The 19,035-nt window shown below is 33.6% G+C and overlaps 1 protein-coding gene across 2 annotated transcripts in view; it reads left to right on the top strand.

Annotated features, from left to right (window-relative positions):
* LOC128998404 (uncharacterized) overlaps nucleotides 1-16,022 on the top strand; it is a 34,720-nt gene extending 18,698 nt beyond the window's left edge. For both annotated transcript variants that reach the window (XM_054424518.1, XM_054424519.1), the window contains 2 exons: nucleotides 1,603-2,811; nucleotides 12,740-16,022. In XM_054424518.1, coding sequence (XP_054280493.1) covers nucleotides 1,737-2,804 — 1,068 coding nt within the window. In that variant the 5' untranslated portion in view covers nucleotides 1,603-1,736 and the 3' untranslated portion in view covers nucleotides 2,805-2,811; nucleotides 12,740-16,022. The remainder of the gene's footprint in view (nucleotides 1-1,602; nucleotides 2,812-12,739) is intronic.
* Nucleotides 16,023-19,035: the final 3,013 nt, after the last annotated feature.

Here is a 19,035-nt window from a genome sequence, read left to right as displayed (position 1 = left end):
TTAATCCTCATAGGTTTAACCGAACTAGATCGGCAGGAAGTGGCCGGTGCTTTTCTCATGGGAAAGATTAGAGACCAGTGATCTAAATACAATGCTCTCCCAAATTTAAGTAAAATATTTAGTTAGTTTTTGGGTGATTCCCATGATGTGCACATGTATCGTTAGTCACATTCATACAGATACAAAATACATTATATTACTACGTCGCCTATTGTTCAGTATACTGATGTGTGCTTTTGCTTTACTGTAATTTTTAATGTGGAAATGCAATAGAAAATATTTTGCAACTGTCACGAACCGTAGTGTAAGATAGAAAGACTTTAACTGTAGTTAAAGATTTAAAAGCCACAAAGAATTGACATTTGGTGTTTGTTTTTACAGTGATTATCCCAAAGTGTCTAGTTTTATTATTTTTACGTTATAATTATTAAAGACTTAAATATAGTATGCATTACACCCTAATTTAACGAGTTGAAGGGACGTTGGTTTTACCTGGAATAACTGCTATCCGGACTGGCCTCCGACCATATAATAGGAAGTTAAGTTTACTGTATTAAAATTGACAATACACGAGACAACATCAAGTTCAAAGTTTAAAAAGAACAACATGTTTTTAGTGAGAATATTGCATTCACCTTTTCACCTATAATGCTCATTAAGAGTTAATATATGTTATTCTGATCATTAGCATTAATTGAAAAGTTTCTTTATAGGAAGTTTAGTTTACTGTATTAAAATTGACAATACACGAGACAACATCAAGTTCAAAGTTTAAAAAGAACAACATGTTTTTAGTGAGAATATTGCATTCACCTTTTCACCTATAATGCTCATTAAGGGTTAATATTTGTTATTCTGATCATTAGCATTAATTGAAAAGTTTCTTTATTTAGAATATACGCAGACAACCAATAATGGAACTGTAGTTTGTTATTGTCAATCACTGTGACAATAACAGCTAATTATCTTTGTTGAAAAAATGGAAAGTAAGAGTTGTGAACTATACTTATAGATAAAAAGGGTGTCCAGCCGACCTGGAAACCGGGAATCGAAGCTGTAGGTTAGTGACCCCTGCCTGATCTAGACATACCACATTAAAAGATCATTGAAATACTTGACTGTGACATATAAAGACACTTTGCTAATGATTTGTTGAACCAATTCATCTGCAACAATACACTGTTTTTGTGGCTGCGAGTTCCAATTTTTTTACCAATGATTGTATTGTAAGAATCCATGGGGATTTTGGTATCAGTCCCTTACTGTGAGGAGGCATAGGAAAGAGTGGCTGAGTGGCTAGGCAGAAGGAACTGAGTTTTAGTCACATAATGCCTCACAGAACAAGCACACACCAGACACCTTAAAGACAATCCTGTTATGGGCTCTTCTTTCCTTTGTCCCTTCTCCTTTCAAGGTTAGGTTTGGTCTAATTGCCTGGCCGAGAAGAATATCTCAATTTTCAAACTCAGTAAATCCTAGGAAATCTTAACCTTAGATTATCCCGCTTTAAAAATTAAAGATGTACAAATACTATCCATACAATACAGAAATAGAACATTACATTTAAATGGTAAAACTAACATGAATCCATGTTTTTTACAGATAAATGTGAAGAAAATATAAACAGATAGAACAATTCACCGTTTTCCGCCAAGAAATGTGAGGTGCAATTTAATACTTGTTATCTCATTTAACAAGACATTTTTCGAATACAATTTTATCACTTGAATCAAACCATGAGCTGCCGTCAAAGATTTGGGTTGAGAAGACAACCTTTAGGGCATAAACCTACATCGGTGTCGGTTACAAAGGAAAAACCAAAACCAGTGGAAAGAGCACCAACAAGACCAATTAGAGTTTTTGGCCATGGAAGACGTGATTTTGGTATTATAAACTTAAAAGTGGATCCAACAAAATTCCTTGATCGTACCGCAGTGTTTTCCAGTGTAGAAGAAGAAAGGATTTTGCCCTGGAAAAGATTGTACAATGATATTGAAGACTTGTCTCGTACTAAACAAGGAGACCTTGTTTGGTCGACATTAGAATATTTTGAAAAAAGCAAAGATGTAATCACATACGTTGATACATTGATATCGATTTGTATGAGGAGTGACCACATACTGGATTTAACCACGAGGAACTTTGCACTAATATCGAATACAGTTGAATTCGGAGAGAGAATAAAAAGACAGATGTTTTTCAACCTAAATCATCTCTATGATGATCTTCAACATGCTACTGGCCTGGAAGATGGTAACGACCCACACTTACTGTTGAAATATTACACCAGAGACAGTTACTACTCCTTTGCTAAACTTGTTGGTCTTTTGTTTTTTAGATTTAGAAAACATCTTTACTCAAATGAAAGATTTAAACTGCTAGCTGGTCCAGTTATCTTCGGGTTCAATTGCCTGTTACACTTAGGAACTTTGGAATCCTTCAAGCTTTTCGTCAGATTGGTACAACTGAACTTTCATGCACTGGAAGAGTGGGAAGATGAATCTCTCACCAACCTTGTGAACAAGGTGAAAGAGCTAAGACGGACTTTTAAAGAGACAGACGAAGAATGGATCTGGTTGTCGGGGGCATTAGATATCATTTATCAAGGACCCACATTGGATAAGGCCATCTACGACAAATACGTTCACAAGCTGGGTTATGATGAATGGGCAAAACATGTAGCTCTCTACCCTCCCGTAGAATCTTTGCAAGAAGTAAACGAGTTTGTAGTAGAAGAGAAGTCGGACCGTTTCCACATCAGCCCTATTGATATAAAAAGAAACATGTTCATCTTCTTTCCGTAGTTCAAAGGTATGTTGGCTCGTGCACACCACATTTTTATGGTAAGCTTATTTCAAAGTAAATTATTGATAAAAATGAACTGCTAAGGCTTAATTGAACTTCCTTGTGTAATTTTAAATTGTTTGTTTTCCCTTTTATTTCCATATTCACATCATACAGTAGACTATCACTCGTCCGGATCCCGCTAATCTGGATCGGCAATCGTGATTTTTTTTTTAGCTTCACAGTATTTATTATCAGTACATATTATCAAATAAAAAAAAGTGTAACTAACTTAATTTATTGTGCAAGCAAGCCCGCATCACATTAATGGCATACATTTTGCGTCTTCAGGCGTTTTTTGCAAAATCTGAATCAATAATCATATTGATTGGCGATGACACATGCCTTTTTGGGAGTGGGAGGAGGCATATTAGGCCATATGCTACATTATTACTAATACAGTGCAATAGTGGTATTGTAAAATAAAGTAGGCCTACAGTAGCCGACTGTAATTTATTACGATGAGTTTTAACTTGTTTGAGACACTCCTGTTAAAGTGTTTTGACAAAACCGCTCGCCAAAAGGGCAAAACTTACCAATATTTGCTCAAAATTCAAATTAAAATTCTTTATTAACTCATAACATCTTTTGGAGTACAATGTGCATAGATAGGAGTTTTGTCAATATTTATAAAACTAATAGACAACATGTGTGTTAATGTGTGTTAATTTAAAACTGTTATATTTGATAAAACTAATTACAATTATTAAAACTTTAAAAATGTAATAGTAATACTCGGATTTTTCATAATTCTGGACCGGACGTCTGCCACATTGGTCCGGATGAGCGAGAGTCTACTGTATCACATTTCCAATTGTCAGTTGGCCTTTGGAAGACAGAGTGATCTTTGAGGCTTGAGGTTATGAAATTGAACTCAACAACACCAAATCAATGCAAATCAATGCTTAAAAGATTTATCCCAATATTGTATCAATGTTTTATCATGGTTAAAAAATAATTGCTCATATTCAGTTACAGTACATATCTGTTTGTAAGTTGTCTATAAACATATTTTTTAGCACTGTGCTATCAGATTTCCCAATTAGAAAAAAATACATTGAATAACCCTATCACCAGTAGTCCTAGGTTAACAGGGTTTGTAAAATATAGTCTTGCTAGCTAACCAGTCTTTGTAATCGTTGCCATCCCATAGTAGTCTTTGAACATGTTATCTGATCTGATCTCACCCATTTCTTTTATGGTTAAGAAGCTATTTTTCTTTTTCCTCTGCTAGCCTTAGTTATGCTCAAATTAATACTGAGAGAAAGAAACAAGTTATTCTGTAGTTGCATAAAAAAAATCCAAAAGCTATAAAATAAAGATTCCTTTATAGTATTCTAATGAAAAATAAGTAAACTTTTGTATTTTGCTTTTTTATGGAACTATTTTGATTAAATTTGTCTAATTTATTTATTTAATACTAAGCGATTAACATTTCACTAAGACACTTTATTACCTTCCCTGTAGTAGCAAATCCACATACTCGTTAACCTAAATGTTTCAGGACATATTCTAGCAAAAATCTAATTAGGCAAATGGAAATTAAGTTAGTCTGCAAATTCCTTGAAGTATTGTGGTTGTTGTAGAAATGAGCTTGACTTTGAAGTCAAGCTCATTTCTTGGCTTTAGTTAAATAGTCTGTTTGGTTTCTTTTCCCTGGAATCGAAGATTTTTCAGGGTGTCCACATTCTGGAAAGTCAGGGATAGTCAGGGAAAGTCATGGAAAAAAATTCTGGTCATGGAAATAGGCAAAAAGTCGTGGAAAGTCATGGAAATACCCAATGATGGATAGATTTGAGGGGATTTTTCAATGCTCTAGTCGGCCATAACCCCGACTATTATAGCATTTTTCAGGATTTTTCAGTTTTTCACAAATGCACGACAATTTAATTTATTACAGTTGTATAGGTTTATGAGTTTTGAGGTAATAGTTAAATACAATCTGTCCCTACTATATCTTATAAAATTGAATTTATTATTTGTAGAATATTGTTGCAAAAAGTTGTGTATATTGAAATGTTAAACTTTTTATTATTGGTTTTTATTGATTTTGGTGTTTACTAAATTTAGCAAACACCAAAATCAATAATAAAAAGTACCTATATCGGAAGGAAAAAAGAAAGTGGAGAGAGAACTTCGCCAGCTATGGAGACGGAGGAGGCTGGGTTCTCTTCTTTCCTTCCTTATTTTGAATACCATATTTTTTGAAAAATTTATTACTCATTAATAAATATTTCAGTATTTTTTGTGAAATTACTTGTATAGGCAGTATTATCCGTGTGTGTATGTTATATATAATTTTCGAGTAAAGTTCGTGAGTCATGGAAATCAATGGTAAATGGTCATGGATAGTCATGGAAAGTCATGGAAATTAATGACAAATTTTCTGTGGACACCCTGTTTTTGTCTCTTATTTTTAACTGCATTTGAGGATCAAACAAGTTTTAAGCTAAGCTTTAAACCCGTGTTAGTCCACTTTAACATTTTACTCCCTGTACAGGGTGGGAAAAAGTCGCAGGGGAGCTTTAAATGTTTCAAAAAATAATAAAGGTAGAGCTACAAAACTTGGAACAAAGTTACTGGACTTTTAAATAATTTTAACACATTATTCAGCGCTAAGCTAACCTAACATGGGGACGTTCTAGGAGTCAGAAGAAAATCTAAATGTAAGCGAAGGTTGATATGTACAGGGCCGGTTTAACCCATACGCGAACTACGCGGCCGCATGTGGCGCCACGAAAAAGTGGCGCCGTGTCGCCAACGGAACATTTTTTTTTACGTGAACAACGTAATTTTGTTTATTTTCGCTCAGAGTTCAAGTATACCACAATAAAGGCATTAATTCTGTTTGTGTATATAAAATGTGTATATTTGTAAAGCACTATACCACTCAAGGACTCGATGCCATTTGCAGTTTCGATTTTATAGTGAGCTGACGCTCAGCAGCGTACAGCGCGGCGCCTGTGGGTTTCATTTCACGACTCACTCATACTCGAGATGAGATAAGCAAGCGCGCAGCACCAATTGTCACAACAAGAAACTTCCCCCTCCCTTCCCTCCCTTCTGACTCTTATCCTAGAGCAGAGCACTACGTTGTATTGCACTCTTTTAGTGTATTAGCGTATTAGCGTGTATCGGTATCGTAATGGCGTTGTTTTGATGATTCATGATTGTTCATAAGTGAATGATTACGAGTGTTTTAAGTTTAATTTATATTTAGCGCATTAAATAAGAAGAACTGAATAAATGAGTAAAACATCTAGCGAGCCGATACTAAGAAAACAATGGCAGAAAAAAAAAACGTCTGGCACTTATTATAAAAAGGGTAAGGCAAATTTGTAAGAGGAAGATAAAAAAAAGCCAAATCAATGAGTAGATTTTTTGTTTAAGTCATCTGGTGGCGAGTCCAGACAGCCCAAAGAAGTCACGATAGAGGACGGCAATGATGTAATGTTTACCGTTTGTGATCAGCTGCTTGTTTTAATCTTTTCATGGAAAACAAAAATATAACCTTAATTACGTCATTGCCGTCTTCTATCGTGACGTCATGATTGACGAGCATTACGGCCTGTTTTTGAGTGTGGCCTTGATTACGGCCTGTTTTTTTTTTAGTGTGGCCTTGGTTTTGCTAAAGTTTATATGATGAGTAAAAGTGTAAAAATTTTAAATTTATGCGAATAATAAACAGTCTTTTATTGCAAGTATTCTTCTAACCTAAACTTATAAAAAGTTCTTCCCAAAATTATTGGGAAAAAATTCACAAATACGGTTATGTTATGTTATTGGTTTGGGGGAGAGTGGTGGTGGGGGGAATCCTAAGTGGCGCTGATTCGGGTGTTCGCTTAGCTCTGAAAAATTCCTAGAACCGGCCCTGGATATGTACATTGAAATTAAAGGCTTTTAGTAGTAGAATATAATGCCGCAAATTTGAACTCTGTCAGTTAACTGAGTCCAAAATGGTTTAAAGATTCCTTGAATCTGCCATTTTGAATCTTTGAACGACTGCTATTTTTTACTTAGTTGTTCTTTCGAGCTTTAATTTGTGGGATTGTATTCTACTTAGTCAAAGTCAAATTACCTACTACTAATGAAGCCCTTTAATTTGATTGCATATCAACTTATGCTTACTTTTAAGAATTTCTTCTGATTCTTAGCGAGTCATCTCCCTGAGGAGGTGCGTATCACTGAATAATGTTTAAAAATTATTTAATGCCCAGTAACTTTGCACCAAGTGTTTTGACCCTATCTTAATTTTTTTAATTTTTAACTGTCTTGGGACTTTTTTCTACCCTGTATACTGAGTACGTTTTATCAACAGTTCAGATAATTATTTCTTAAGTTCTCTAAAATAAGGTCTGATAAGAGGCCGCCAACCATAAAATAAAAATTAAACAAATATAAATTTAACAAGACTGATTTATGGTAAGCAAAAGTTATTTCAGATTTGCTTATACGCTTTGTTTATAAACAAAGTCCTTTTGTAGTAATTTGGGAAAAGAGAAAAGCTAGAAACCTTAGTGGACCTAATTTAGTTTTTTCAAACTAATTTAACCATGAATCATATTGATTTTGTTATTTATTTATAAAATTTGTACATGAAAAAATATAGTCTACATATAGAAGACCAAGACCATACCTGTAGTTTAAGATTAACTTAAAATAAACTTAGCCTAAATTTGTCTTTATTCAGTTATCATACAGAGTGAGCAAAGTCAAATGTTGAAAATTAGATACGGGGTAGCAGATTTTTATCCTCCTAGCATTTTACGCCCTGGGCAAAACTGACGTCACAAACCAGGGGCGAAATTCCAGCCGCAAATTTTTATTTGCACAACATCAGTTGGATAGATTAAAGGTGTATTTAAATGTATATTTTCATGGTTGAGAATTTAATCTGAGCAGAACACATCAAATTAAAAAACCTAGAGCCAAAATTTTACCCCCGGACTTTTACCCCCTTCACGAGGTCAGCTCAAAATGTGCGGCCCGGAATTTTATCCCCTGGCCAGATTTAGAAATAATTGAGAATGATTAAATGAAATGAAATGAAATGAAACCAGTGCTTTATTTTCATTAAAACAATGCATTACAAAATAATAAGATTTTTCCATAAATAACTCTTCCATATACAAAGAAAATATCTACATACAACCTTGAATCACACTTATTCTATCGTGTTTTACCTTAATATCATTTTGTTTTGTTTAACTGCACTATATCAGCATTAGCCCAAAGGACTGTCAGCTGGGCTGGCAGCTTTCATACAAAAAATTTTTATTTTCTCCTTATTTTCCATATTCCCTGCAACACGTTAGGATGGCAAACAATGTATTTTTGTGTTTTTTTTTATGCAAAATTAAATTCTGACACAAGCTCATATCTATATTTCCATGCATTAATTAAATAACATCCTAGACTTCGCCAGTCCCTACCATTTAAATATGAGTGTAAATCTTCCCTAGTAAGTTCTTTTTTTTTGAAGAAAACGTTTCCTTACACCTGCAAGGATTGGACACCTACAGATATAATGAAATACATCCTCGTTTTCCCTTAAATTACATAAACTGCACACGTAATTTTGATCACCTATCCAAGGCTTGTAGTTTAGATAAATTACTCCAACTCGTGCTTTGTAAATCCATTTTATCGCCCTTAGAGATAAATTAGCATTGATATAGGACGAGTTACCCAATTCCAAGTTCAAGGTCGCATATGTTTGGTGATAACGCGATCCTAAAGCCGCTTCCAAATTCGCCCGATATTCTGCCTCTCTGACTGATTCTAGGACACCTAATAATGCCGATTGTATACTTACCGGATCAGTATCCATTTCCACCACTACGCCATGCGCGCGCCCTAGCTTCCGCCATTCTTCACACCAATACACATTCTTTTCAATTACCTGTTTCGCCAGTATATGCGGTAACCGGTCTTCAGCAAGGGATAAGACTCGAACTAAGTAATTTAGATTACTATGTAAAGTGTACAAATATACTGATTCTGCTCCTGTTTCTAAATATAGCGCATAATTAGGTGTATTATTAGGCAATTGAAAGATTTTCTTAATAAACATTTTCAAAACCCCTTCAATTTTATCATTCTTTTGATATCCCCAAACCTGACAGCCATAACACAGAATTGATTTAACTACCGCATTAAAGCAACTAAACTTTCTTTCCAACGAAATTTTACTACTGACAAAGAATTTATACCAGATATTATTGATTGCTAACTTTGCACTTCTTGATTTTGTGCTCATCTGATGTTCCCACGTTAACTTGGAAGTTAACTCTACCCCTAAATATTTATAACTGTTCACTACTTCAATATCTCTTCTTTTAAAAGTCCATTTTTCGTTTTCCTTTAACTTACCTCCATTTCTAAAAACAATAATTTTTGACTTATTTAGATTTAGTTGTAAGTTCCATGTATCACAATACTTTTCTAGATTATTGATCATAAACTGTAAACTTGTGGCAGTCGGTGCTAGCAGAACTACATCGTCTGCATACATTAAAATGTTTACTTTCTTTCGCCCAAAAATACAGCCACCATTTATACTACTAGACATATCATTTATAAATAAACAAAATAACAAAGGTGAACACACGCATCCTTGCCTCAGACCTACTTTAGTTTCAAAGGATTCTGTTACGTTACCGTTGTACCACACACCTGATTCAGTACCGTCATACAAAGCTCGCAGTGCTGTGCGCATGCGCGTTGATAAACCCAGAGCCGATAACTTATAGAATAGAGCGTTTCTGTCAACTGTATCAAACGCAGCGCTAAAATCTATAAAGAAACTATACAATTTGTTACCCTTAGAAGCTAGTCGTAGTTTTATCATACTTGTAAGATTAAACAAATTATCAATAGTGGAGTAATCCTTACGGAAACCTGCTTGCAACTCAGTTAAAATTCCTTGACTATTCACCCATTCCCATAATCTATTATGTAATAAGCTTGTATATAATTTTGAAATACAATTGATGAAAGATAGGCCCCTGTAGTTTTGAGTTAAATTCCGGTCACCTTTCTTGTGCAATGGAAAAATGATAGATTTTTTAAAACTTCCTGGTGCGACATCTGATTGAAATATCCTATTAAATATATCTAACATAGTATTTAGTAATGCTTGAGGCGCATTTTTGAAAAATTCATATGGGATGCCATCATATACCCTGGAGCCTTATTATTTTGCACTTTAGTCAAAATTAACTGCAAATCTTGTCGAGTAAAATCTCTATCCACTAATTCATTCATTATAAAAGGCTCAGCATAACTTATTGTTCCCGACATTATTGGAGGATTCAATAAAGTTTGGAAATGTTGTACCCACTGTTCAGGTTCAATCCCTGCAAGCGTATTTTTTTCCGATACTCGAAATTTGTTTATGGCAGTCCACAATGTTTTCCCATCCTTAGCGTGATTAATACAATCTATAATATTATTTTGAAAAGCTATCTTTTTGTTTTTACACATTGAATTATACCTCCTGCTTGCCTCTAAATATGCCTGCTTGTTTATTAATGAATTAGTTTTTCTAAACAATCTCAGTAGACTAAAGACTCTATTTCTAAGTGAGAAACATTCCCTATCAAACCATGGTTGTTTTTTTATAAACACTGCACCTGTTTTACTTGTATTTTCAAAGGCCGACTCTTTAATACACCTCGTTATCTTATCTATACTATCCGCATTATCATTTGTAATATGAAGGTGTGCAACCTTTTTATCTACATTCTGTTTGTAAATATTTTTATTTCGTTCACTCCATTTTAACCTTGGAAGTGAGTTAAGGTTGTTCGTTAACCTTTCCTCACCTCTTGCTTCCGACATTTTCACACTTAATTCGATTGGCATGTGATCAGAACCTGCGTGAGATATTACTTTAAAGTCATAAGCTTTACTTAAAACACCTATTAGAACTACCGCTAAATCAATTACTGACATCCCTACAGAACTAATAAACGTGTATTCTCCCTTACAGTCTCCCGGGGTTCTCCCATTTAAAACAATATGTCCTGTGTCTTCAAATAATTTTAACAATCTACGCCCATTTGTATTTATTACATTGTCTTTAGACATTCTTTTCCCATAAAAATTCTCACTTAGATAATCTAACTCTAATAGTTCCTGCTCATTGCTTATTCTTCCATTTAGATCTCCTAGAACTATTATATTTTTATTATGATTTTCGCTTAACAAAATTTTTAAACTATTGAAATCGTTCTCCCACTCGTTAAAACCCAAATATATAGGCAGCAAAAACAAATGATCACTAATATTACTATGCACTTCTAAACATGATACATTGTGGATTTCATTAAAACTTAAACTGTTAACAAACTTAGATCCTAAATTTATGCAAGAAATTAAACCTCCCTTAGCTCTACCAAAATTTGCTGTTCTAACGGCAAACGGAACGATAACCTGTAATTAAAAAATAACTTTGAAATAAATTCCCTATCTTCTTCCGTTATAAAGGTTTCTAACAAAAAAAATTACATCATACTCATTAATTAATTTAAAAAAATTACTACTTTCTCCACTGACCTTACTCTTCAGACCACATACATTATAGGATATTATTTTCAAGATATGTCCATCCCCTAAATCCTCTTCTTTGGGACTGGCGTTGCCTCCTCAAGCCTGTGTTGGCCCTGCTGCTGATGGTGTGGCGTTGGTCCTGGTCCGGCTGCTGTTGTCCATCCTGGGTCCGGTCCCTGTAGGTCGCCCATCATCTTGGTCGTGGTTCTGTTTTGCGGGTCCATTGGTTGAGAATGATTATTTTTTTTTCTTTCAGTTTTAATTTAATAGTAAACATTTTATTATTAAGTAGCCTGTTAAACCTTAACTAAATAAACAGGTTTTGGATTTTAATTTTGCTATCCAAGTTTTGGGATTCGATTTTTGGGGCCAACTGTTGGTTAATATGTATATACAAACATTTGGGTGTACTTGCAGTAAACACAACAATTGGTCGAATACTTTGTACCGGATACCTACTACTACATTTTTAACAGGTATTTTGATTACCTTCAGTGCTCATGGTTTGTGCCCGAAGAAAAAAAATTGCATATTGTGTTATTGTACAACGGAAAGGAAATAAATTGTTTTCCACAGTGGTATAATAAATTGTTTAGGAGTTGTTCCCCCAATTATCATTTAAATGAGATACATAGTTTATTATACATACATATTAACCAACAGTTGGCCCCAAACCCAAATTCTGAATATCAAAATTAAACAACAAACCCTGTTTACTTAGTTGGGATTACAGATAAATTGTGATAGGCTACTTAATAATAACATGTTTACTATTAAATTAAAACTGAAAGAAGAAAAATTAATTATTCTTAATAATTTCTATATCATGTATAGACATTTATATGGGCTAGATTCTGGCCCATCTGGCCAGGGGATAAAATTCCAGCGGTTAAATAACGGGGGTAAAAATCCGGGACATACATCTACAGTTGCCTAAACGCTAGTTAGTTGCCTAAACGCTAGTTAATTGCCTAAACGCTAGTTACTTGCCTAAACGCTAGTTATTTGGACAGGGGTAAAATTCCAGTTTTTATTGCTAATCTAATTTATCATGGACTGACTATTTTCATTAGAATTCTAAATCTGTGGTGGTAAAATTCAGCCTGCGAACAATCTTTTGAGCGCTCAGGTTACTACATCATAGTGACGTCAACTATGCACAGAGAATAAAATTCCAGGGGGATAGAAATTTTGGTGACCCTTAGATGTTTTACAAACCAATCCACGTGGACTAAATTACACTTTGTAATTGAACAGTAGGGAAAATAACTACAAGGTATCCCTATTATTATAAATTTTTTCTTCTTAGTGGATTTAAATACTGATCCAATTTTGTTTTCAGCCTACAGGTTCAAGCGAGAGATGATTAATCCATCAACCAGAATACCAACATCTAGCGATATCTTCAGCTCGAATGTGACTTTAAAGTGATATCTTTAGCAAAACTGTGACTGTGAAAAGATATCTTCAGCTCAACTGCGACATCTTCAGCTCAGCTGTGACATAAAAGTGACATCTTCAGCTCAACTGTGACTTAAAAAGTGATTTATCAGTATTAAATAAAAATTTGTTTTGTGTTTCAGTGTTTACAATATTGTTTCATTCGTTATTTTGTGTTTGACAGGAGAAACTTTACTCCAGTGAAATAACTGATTCTTGTAAGTTACCCGCATTTAGTCAGGGAGTGTTAGTTGGTGGAAGAGAAACCACCACTTAGTGTTACTTTGCTCTGCCATGCTGTTGCCAAGTTCTCACTAGCCTTACCATTGGTGAAGCTGGCAAGGGGCTTTAGTGTGATTGATGATTAAGTATCAAAGAAAACAAGTTCCTAATTTTGTAAATTTATTTTGTTAAATTTATTTTTATATTTTTATCTTACTTGTTTATTAAAGTAGTTTAGCTTAGAGCTTAAATTGGTCCATTAAAAACAAAATGTACTTGAAAACTGGTTGTAAAAAGTAACAATAACTATTTGGGACACAAATAATACAGTAAAGCGGTGACAATTTTGTTAATTTATTGTAATACTGTATGCAACAAAATCAAAATTTTGAAATACTAAGTTTTAAGTCAGTTTGTAATAGACTTACTTATCATAAAATATTAAAACTTTATATTCATTAAAATAGAATGCAATTTGATGTAAAAAATCATGAACTAATAACCATTCACTTGTAGGAATATAATGTTTTCTTTCAAATATGTTTTGGACATTTAAAAATTAAATGTGGGTTTTAGTGATTGTAAACCTCGATTTTAAAATGTACAGTATTAAGGCGAAAGTTGTATAAATATAAAGTATATTTATTTATTGAATAACGGAGTGAAATTTACTCAATCAGAAAGTACTAAAGTTTCATACTTGTAGTTTTATAATTCAACCCCATTATTTTAATTGTAAAGTATTATGTTAAAAAAAAAAATTCTTGATAATTTGTGTCCCACTAGAAATGTAACAATATTGGCACAATATAAATGTCTTCAAACTATCTGTCACAGGAATTATGCTCAATAGCAAACAACATTTTGTAAAATAAACAACGGGTTATATCATGAAACTCTCATTGTGCGTTAATATTGTTACAAATCGAAACAGGGTTGGCCAGTTGTTATTTGTTATGGTAAATTTGCAAGTGCCTTAAAAAATGTTTACCACAGATACTATAAAATAATCATATTGTTAAAATTTAAAATAAAAACTTCACCAATATTTTATTAATTTTTAATAACATATTGATGAATTTTTAATTTTTATTGAGACCAATGTTAACAGTTTCTTTATGAAGATTAATCATATTGTTATTTAACTTATATAAGTTAAGTTATGTGTTATGGTCAATTTGCAAGTGTAAAATAAATAATTATATTGTTATTTAACTTATATGTTAAGTTAACATTACTACTATGTTGTATCAAGTAGTCTTATTCAATTGGATGTGTTTTCATACTTACTTAACTATCGCCACATCAAAAAATCTTCGCCATGTTATCCAATATCCGGTCCTCTGCATCTTGCCCTACTGCTCCGATTCTCTACATGTCTACTTTCACTTTTTTCCACCATATCTGTTTTGTTCTTCCTCAAGGTCGTCTTCCAAGCGTATTACCCTCTAAAACTCTTCTCAGTCTGCATTCTTCGCCTCTTCTCAATATGTGTCCTGCCCATCTGATTCTTCGGCACTTAATTTCCCCAATTATATGTGTGCTGTCGTAAAATTGTCTTATTTCCATTTTGAGTCATCTTCATTCACATATTGGTCCATAAATTTTCCTTAGTATTTTATTTTCAAATACAATTAGTTTCTGTTCATCTTTATTATTTATTTGCCATGTTTCTGATCTGTAAAGGAGAATTGGGCAGATTTTTGTTTTGTGAGACACGGATCTGGATTACAGTAATCTATTGCACACATGGAAGAATTTATTCGGCTTTGGATCTCCAGTTTATCAGTATTTTGATTTGATATTATTTACTCTTAGGTATTTAAAACTCTTGACTTTGCAAAGTGCATGTACTTAGTTTTACAATCATTAATTTTAAACCTACTTTTTCCGCCTCTCATAAATATTTCGGTTAAAGTCTTGAGATTCTAGAGATCTTCTAGTTTTTCTGCAATTACAACATCATCTGCAAAGGCTAATATGTTTATCCTGGTTCCTACTTCGCAATTGTGATAATAAACACAATAAGTGACATCCCATCTCCTTGTTTGACATTTGGATCCTGTAATACTCATTTTTATTAATGATACAAGGCTATCAAATGCTTTTTGAAAGTCGATAAAAAGTGAACAAAATTTGTTATTATACTCTCATTATTTGACTATTATTTCTTTTAATAAATGTTGATTTATTGCTCTACCCTTCATAAAACCCACCTGATGTTCCCTAATTATTTCATTTTAGTACAGTAGTGATCTAGCCAATTTAGGATAATTTGTGAATGACTTAATATGAAATACTAAGAAGTGAGATTCCTCCGTAATTACCATGATATTCTTCTTCTACTTTTTTATGTATGGGGATAACGACTGCTTCCTGCCACTCAGTTGGTGTTTCTTCTTGTTCCCATATTTTTTAAATTAAACCCCACAGCTTCTCTGCCATTTCTATCCTCTATTATTTCTGCTGTTGTTTAATTTTTGCCTTGTACTTTGTAATTTGTAGGGTCTTAACGTTAACTCACTAACTGCATATTGTACCTCTTCTTTAGTCAGTGGTTCAACATGATAATGAAGTCTAGATTTGACAGATTGTACATCTACCTGTCTTCTTGACTAATGCTGTTCATCCAAACAGACAGTTTCCCTTTTTACTGCATATGTTTCCATAACAGTTAAAATTAACTGTCCCAATTTTAAATGAAGTTGCCAACTTTGTATTTTGCCTTCGTCATTTTTTGATTGGATTATTGACAAAGTTAAATTAACTAAATCGTCATGTGCGACAAGGACAATGTTTTTGTGAGTTTTCTACTTTTTTACAAATAGTTTGTGTAGTTTTGTATCTGGTTTGAGTTTTTATCCAAATGTATCCATACAATCGGCATATACCGGTAGTTTATACTTTATACTTATTTTGTACTCATATTAGCTCAATTAATAAGACTGATTGTTCATTAATAAAAGTTGTTTTTAATTTGAAAGTCCCAGTCCCTACCTAGAGACCAATCTACCAATCATTACAAAAGAGGTTAACAATTTGAAAAATAATAGAAATATATCCTCTTGAATTAGCTAGGCAATACATAAAGCATATGACTTGGAAATATTTTAATTTGAAAGAATATTAGCTGCTAAGTTAGGTTAGTTAAGCCACTAAACATTAAGTTAACTGTTTAAAGAAGCTAAAACATTTGGGGCAAATATATAAGAAAAGCTCCCCACCATATTGTTTCAACATTTTCATGAGATTTAAAAAATGTAAATATAAATCAAACCATTATTTCGAAATTTCCAAGTGTGATTAGCCAGAAAGAGCCTAGCTTTTAGAATGAACTCCTTTAGTCATTACTGAATAATGTGGATGGTATGAGCCTTGGCAAGTGCCTTAAAAACTTACTTTATTTATTCTCTTGCAATGGGAGCAAGAGCGCAGATTATATCAGTAAGAAATAAGAATGTTCGTGAAATCATTAGAGCTTCCACAAACCCCCCCCCCCCAACATTGGGGAATGTAAATTCCTGCAGCTGCAACAATAACAGTTCTACCCTGAAACTCACAATAATTTTATTTAGAGTGATCGTAGAAGCTTTCCTTTGTGTTTTTAAGTATTTAATAGAATTAATCTTACTCCAGGTTATGAATTTACTCCTACCTTGAATAATAAAAAAAAGGTTTTAAAATATTTTTCTTAAAAGGTTATGACAGAAATAACCTAAATCCGACACTGATCCTTAATATTAAGGTGATGTGTGGAAAACATTTGTTTAGAGAGTTTTGATCTAAAGTCCATTGTATAACCAATACCAAGGTAGCTATGGATAATTTGATAAGCTCAAGAAATAAGTTTGGTGCTTTTCCATTATAGGAGACCGGTACACCTCTTAGAGAAAGGTGCAGTTGGATTAGGTTAGGTCAGCAGTTCCCAAACTATAAATCGTGACCCACTATAACTATAAATATAAATATATAACTATAAATCGTGAGTAACGTTGCAGGAGCAATAGTGGTGGGTCACGTGAAGAGATCACAAATTAAAAATAAACAGTCTAGTGAGCACCAGAATATAGTACGTAGCAAGGGGCAGGGGTGTAAATTAAAGTATATTCAGAGTTTAACGTTATAAACGGTTTTTTAGCTTTAAAACTAGGAATTTTAAATACTAGGGTAGTTGATAGAAAAATTTTATTCCCAATTTTTATGTGTGGATTTGAATAGTTCTGGAATTTTTTCGTAGTGAATTAAGCTTTAATGTTGCAGTCTTCAAAGTTTTCCTGATAAAAAATTAACCCTTTGGGGTCGTATTTATTGTTCTCTTTTCCTTCCCAATAGATTGAGAAGGCCACACTTAGTGGCCCTCGCCATTTTGTTTAATGATACAAAATTGTCAGCTCTGAAGGTAGCCCCGCAGCTCGGGCTGCTCCCTCGACAATCATCGGAACTATCTGGAGACACCAACAAGCCATTGTTTTTGATGAGCTTATAATCACGTTTTTCCTTAGCGAGTTATCACAGCTTGTGTTATCCTTTAAAGCCTTTTCATTTGTAATAAATTGATATTTATTATTTTAAATGGCCTCAACTAGTGACCTGACATCCGATACTATACAGGATTTATTACAAGTCAAAAAAGATGACAATCTTTCCATTTCATTTTTGAAGTTAGCCTCCGGATTACGTTGAAAATATAAATTGGTGCAATAACTGCTTATATGTAATCGAAATTGCTGCAAAGTCACACAACTACTAGTAACTACAGCTAACCTAGTAAACTACAACTAAGGCTCATGTGAGGGGATAGTAGTTTCGACTTCATGAAGTCGAACTTTGCAACAATTTGGATTACATAGAAGCAGGTATTTGCACCAAATTAAACTTTACATTTCGTTAAGTTTGAATGTAAGAGGAAGATCAGCATTTCATTTTATTTTAACTGTTTTTATATACAATACTAATTTACATTATTTTGTTTAAGTAGGTACTAAGCTTTGAATATACAGGGTGCGGCAAAAAAACCGATCTATTTTCTTCATTGCACTGTTTAGTGACAGACCGTCTCAGGGTGGTGGAGTATGCTCGTTGGAAAGCCTATACGATGCCATTTTTTGAAGTCATAGAGCAGTGGTCGTATGATCTATGTGCGGTTGTTATTGTTCATTATAATTAAACTGCACATTTTTTATTTGAAGTGCTTACTAAAGTCAAAAGGCAACGTTGAAGCACTTCAAATAAAAAATATGCGATATAATTATAACAGAGAAAAAATTATTACGTGTTGTTATGAGAGGGTTTTCAAATTGACTGACTGAACAGTTATTGAGTCGTTTAAAAAAAGTTATGATTCAGTTATTGCAACTCAGAAGCAGTTTCATGCTTTTATTTTATTAGGTCAACATGGAGAGGATCTGTCGTGATTATCTGTATGGATAATTAACTAAATGAAACAGATTATTATTCTAATCAATCTTTAGGAAAATGACCTCAAAATTTGTGTAACTGAGCGGTCAGACATTTTCAAAGCAACCGCTTGTTTTTTGGCGGGCCCTACGAAAACTGTTTTCCACGGCAGCACAAACTCTACCGAATGTTATTTCATTTGTCTGGCGTCCGATCTGACTTTGTACAGCCTGTCAGATTCCTTTTCAACTCAAAGCCGTTATTCTAAAGTTAGTAGCCCACCGCATGTCTCCATGTCGCCTTAATCGAAAGAGTGCAAGAAACTGCCACTGAGTTGCAATGAATGAATAATGAATTCAATACTTTTTAAAAACGACTCCATAACAACTGCACGTGGCTCAGGCAACCACTGCTTTATGACTACGAAAAATGGCATTGTGTAGGCTTTCCAACGAGCATCAATACCTCTTTTTCTGATCATAATGCTCTGCTGTTGTCTCTACCCAACAAACTGAATAGACAGTTCTGCACCAAAAGAATAAAAATTAGAATGTGCCCTGAAGAGAACAACATTCTACT

This window comes from Macrosteles quadrilineatus, unplaced genomic scaffold (assembly GCF_028750875.1).
Source record: "Macrosteles quadrilineatus isolate MER2022 unplaced genomic scaffold, UCM_ALF_1.0 Scaffold_7__1_contigs__length_78375512, whole genome shotgun sequence".
Classification (NCBI taxonomy): Eukaryota; Metazoa; Arthropoda; class Insecta; order Hemiptera; family Cicadellidae; genus Macrosteles; species Macrosteles quadrilineatus.
The sequence above is the reverse complement of the archived record's forward strand: the minus strand, read 5'-3'. Positions and strand labels throughout refer to the sequence as shown.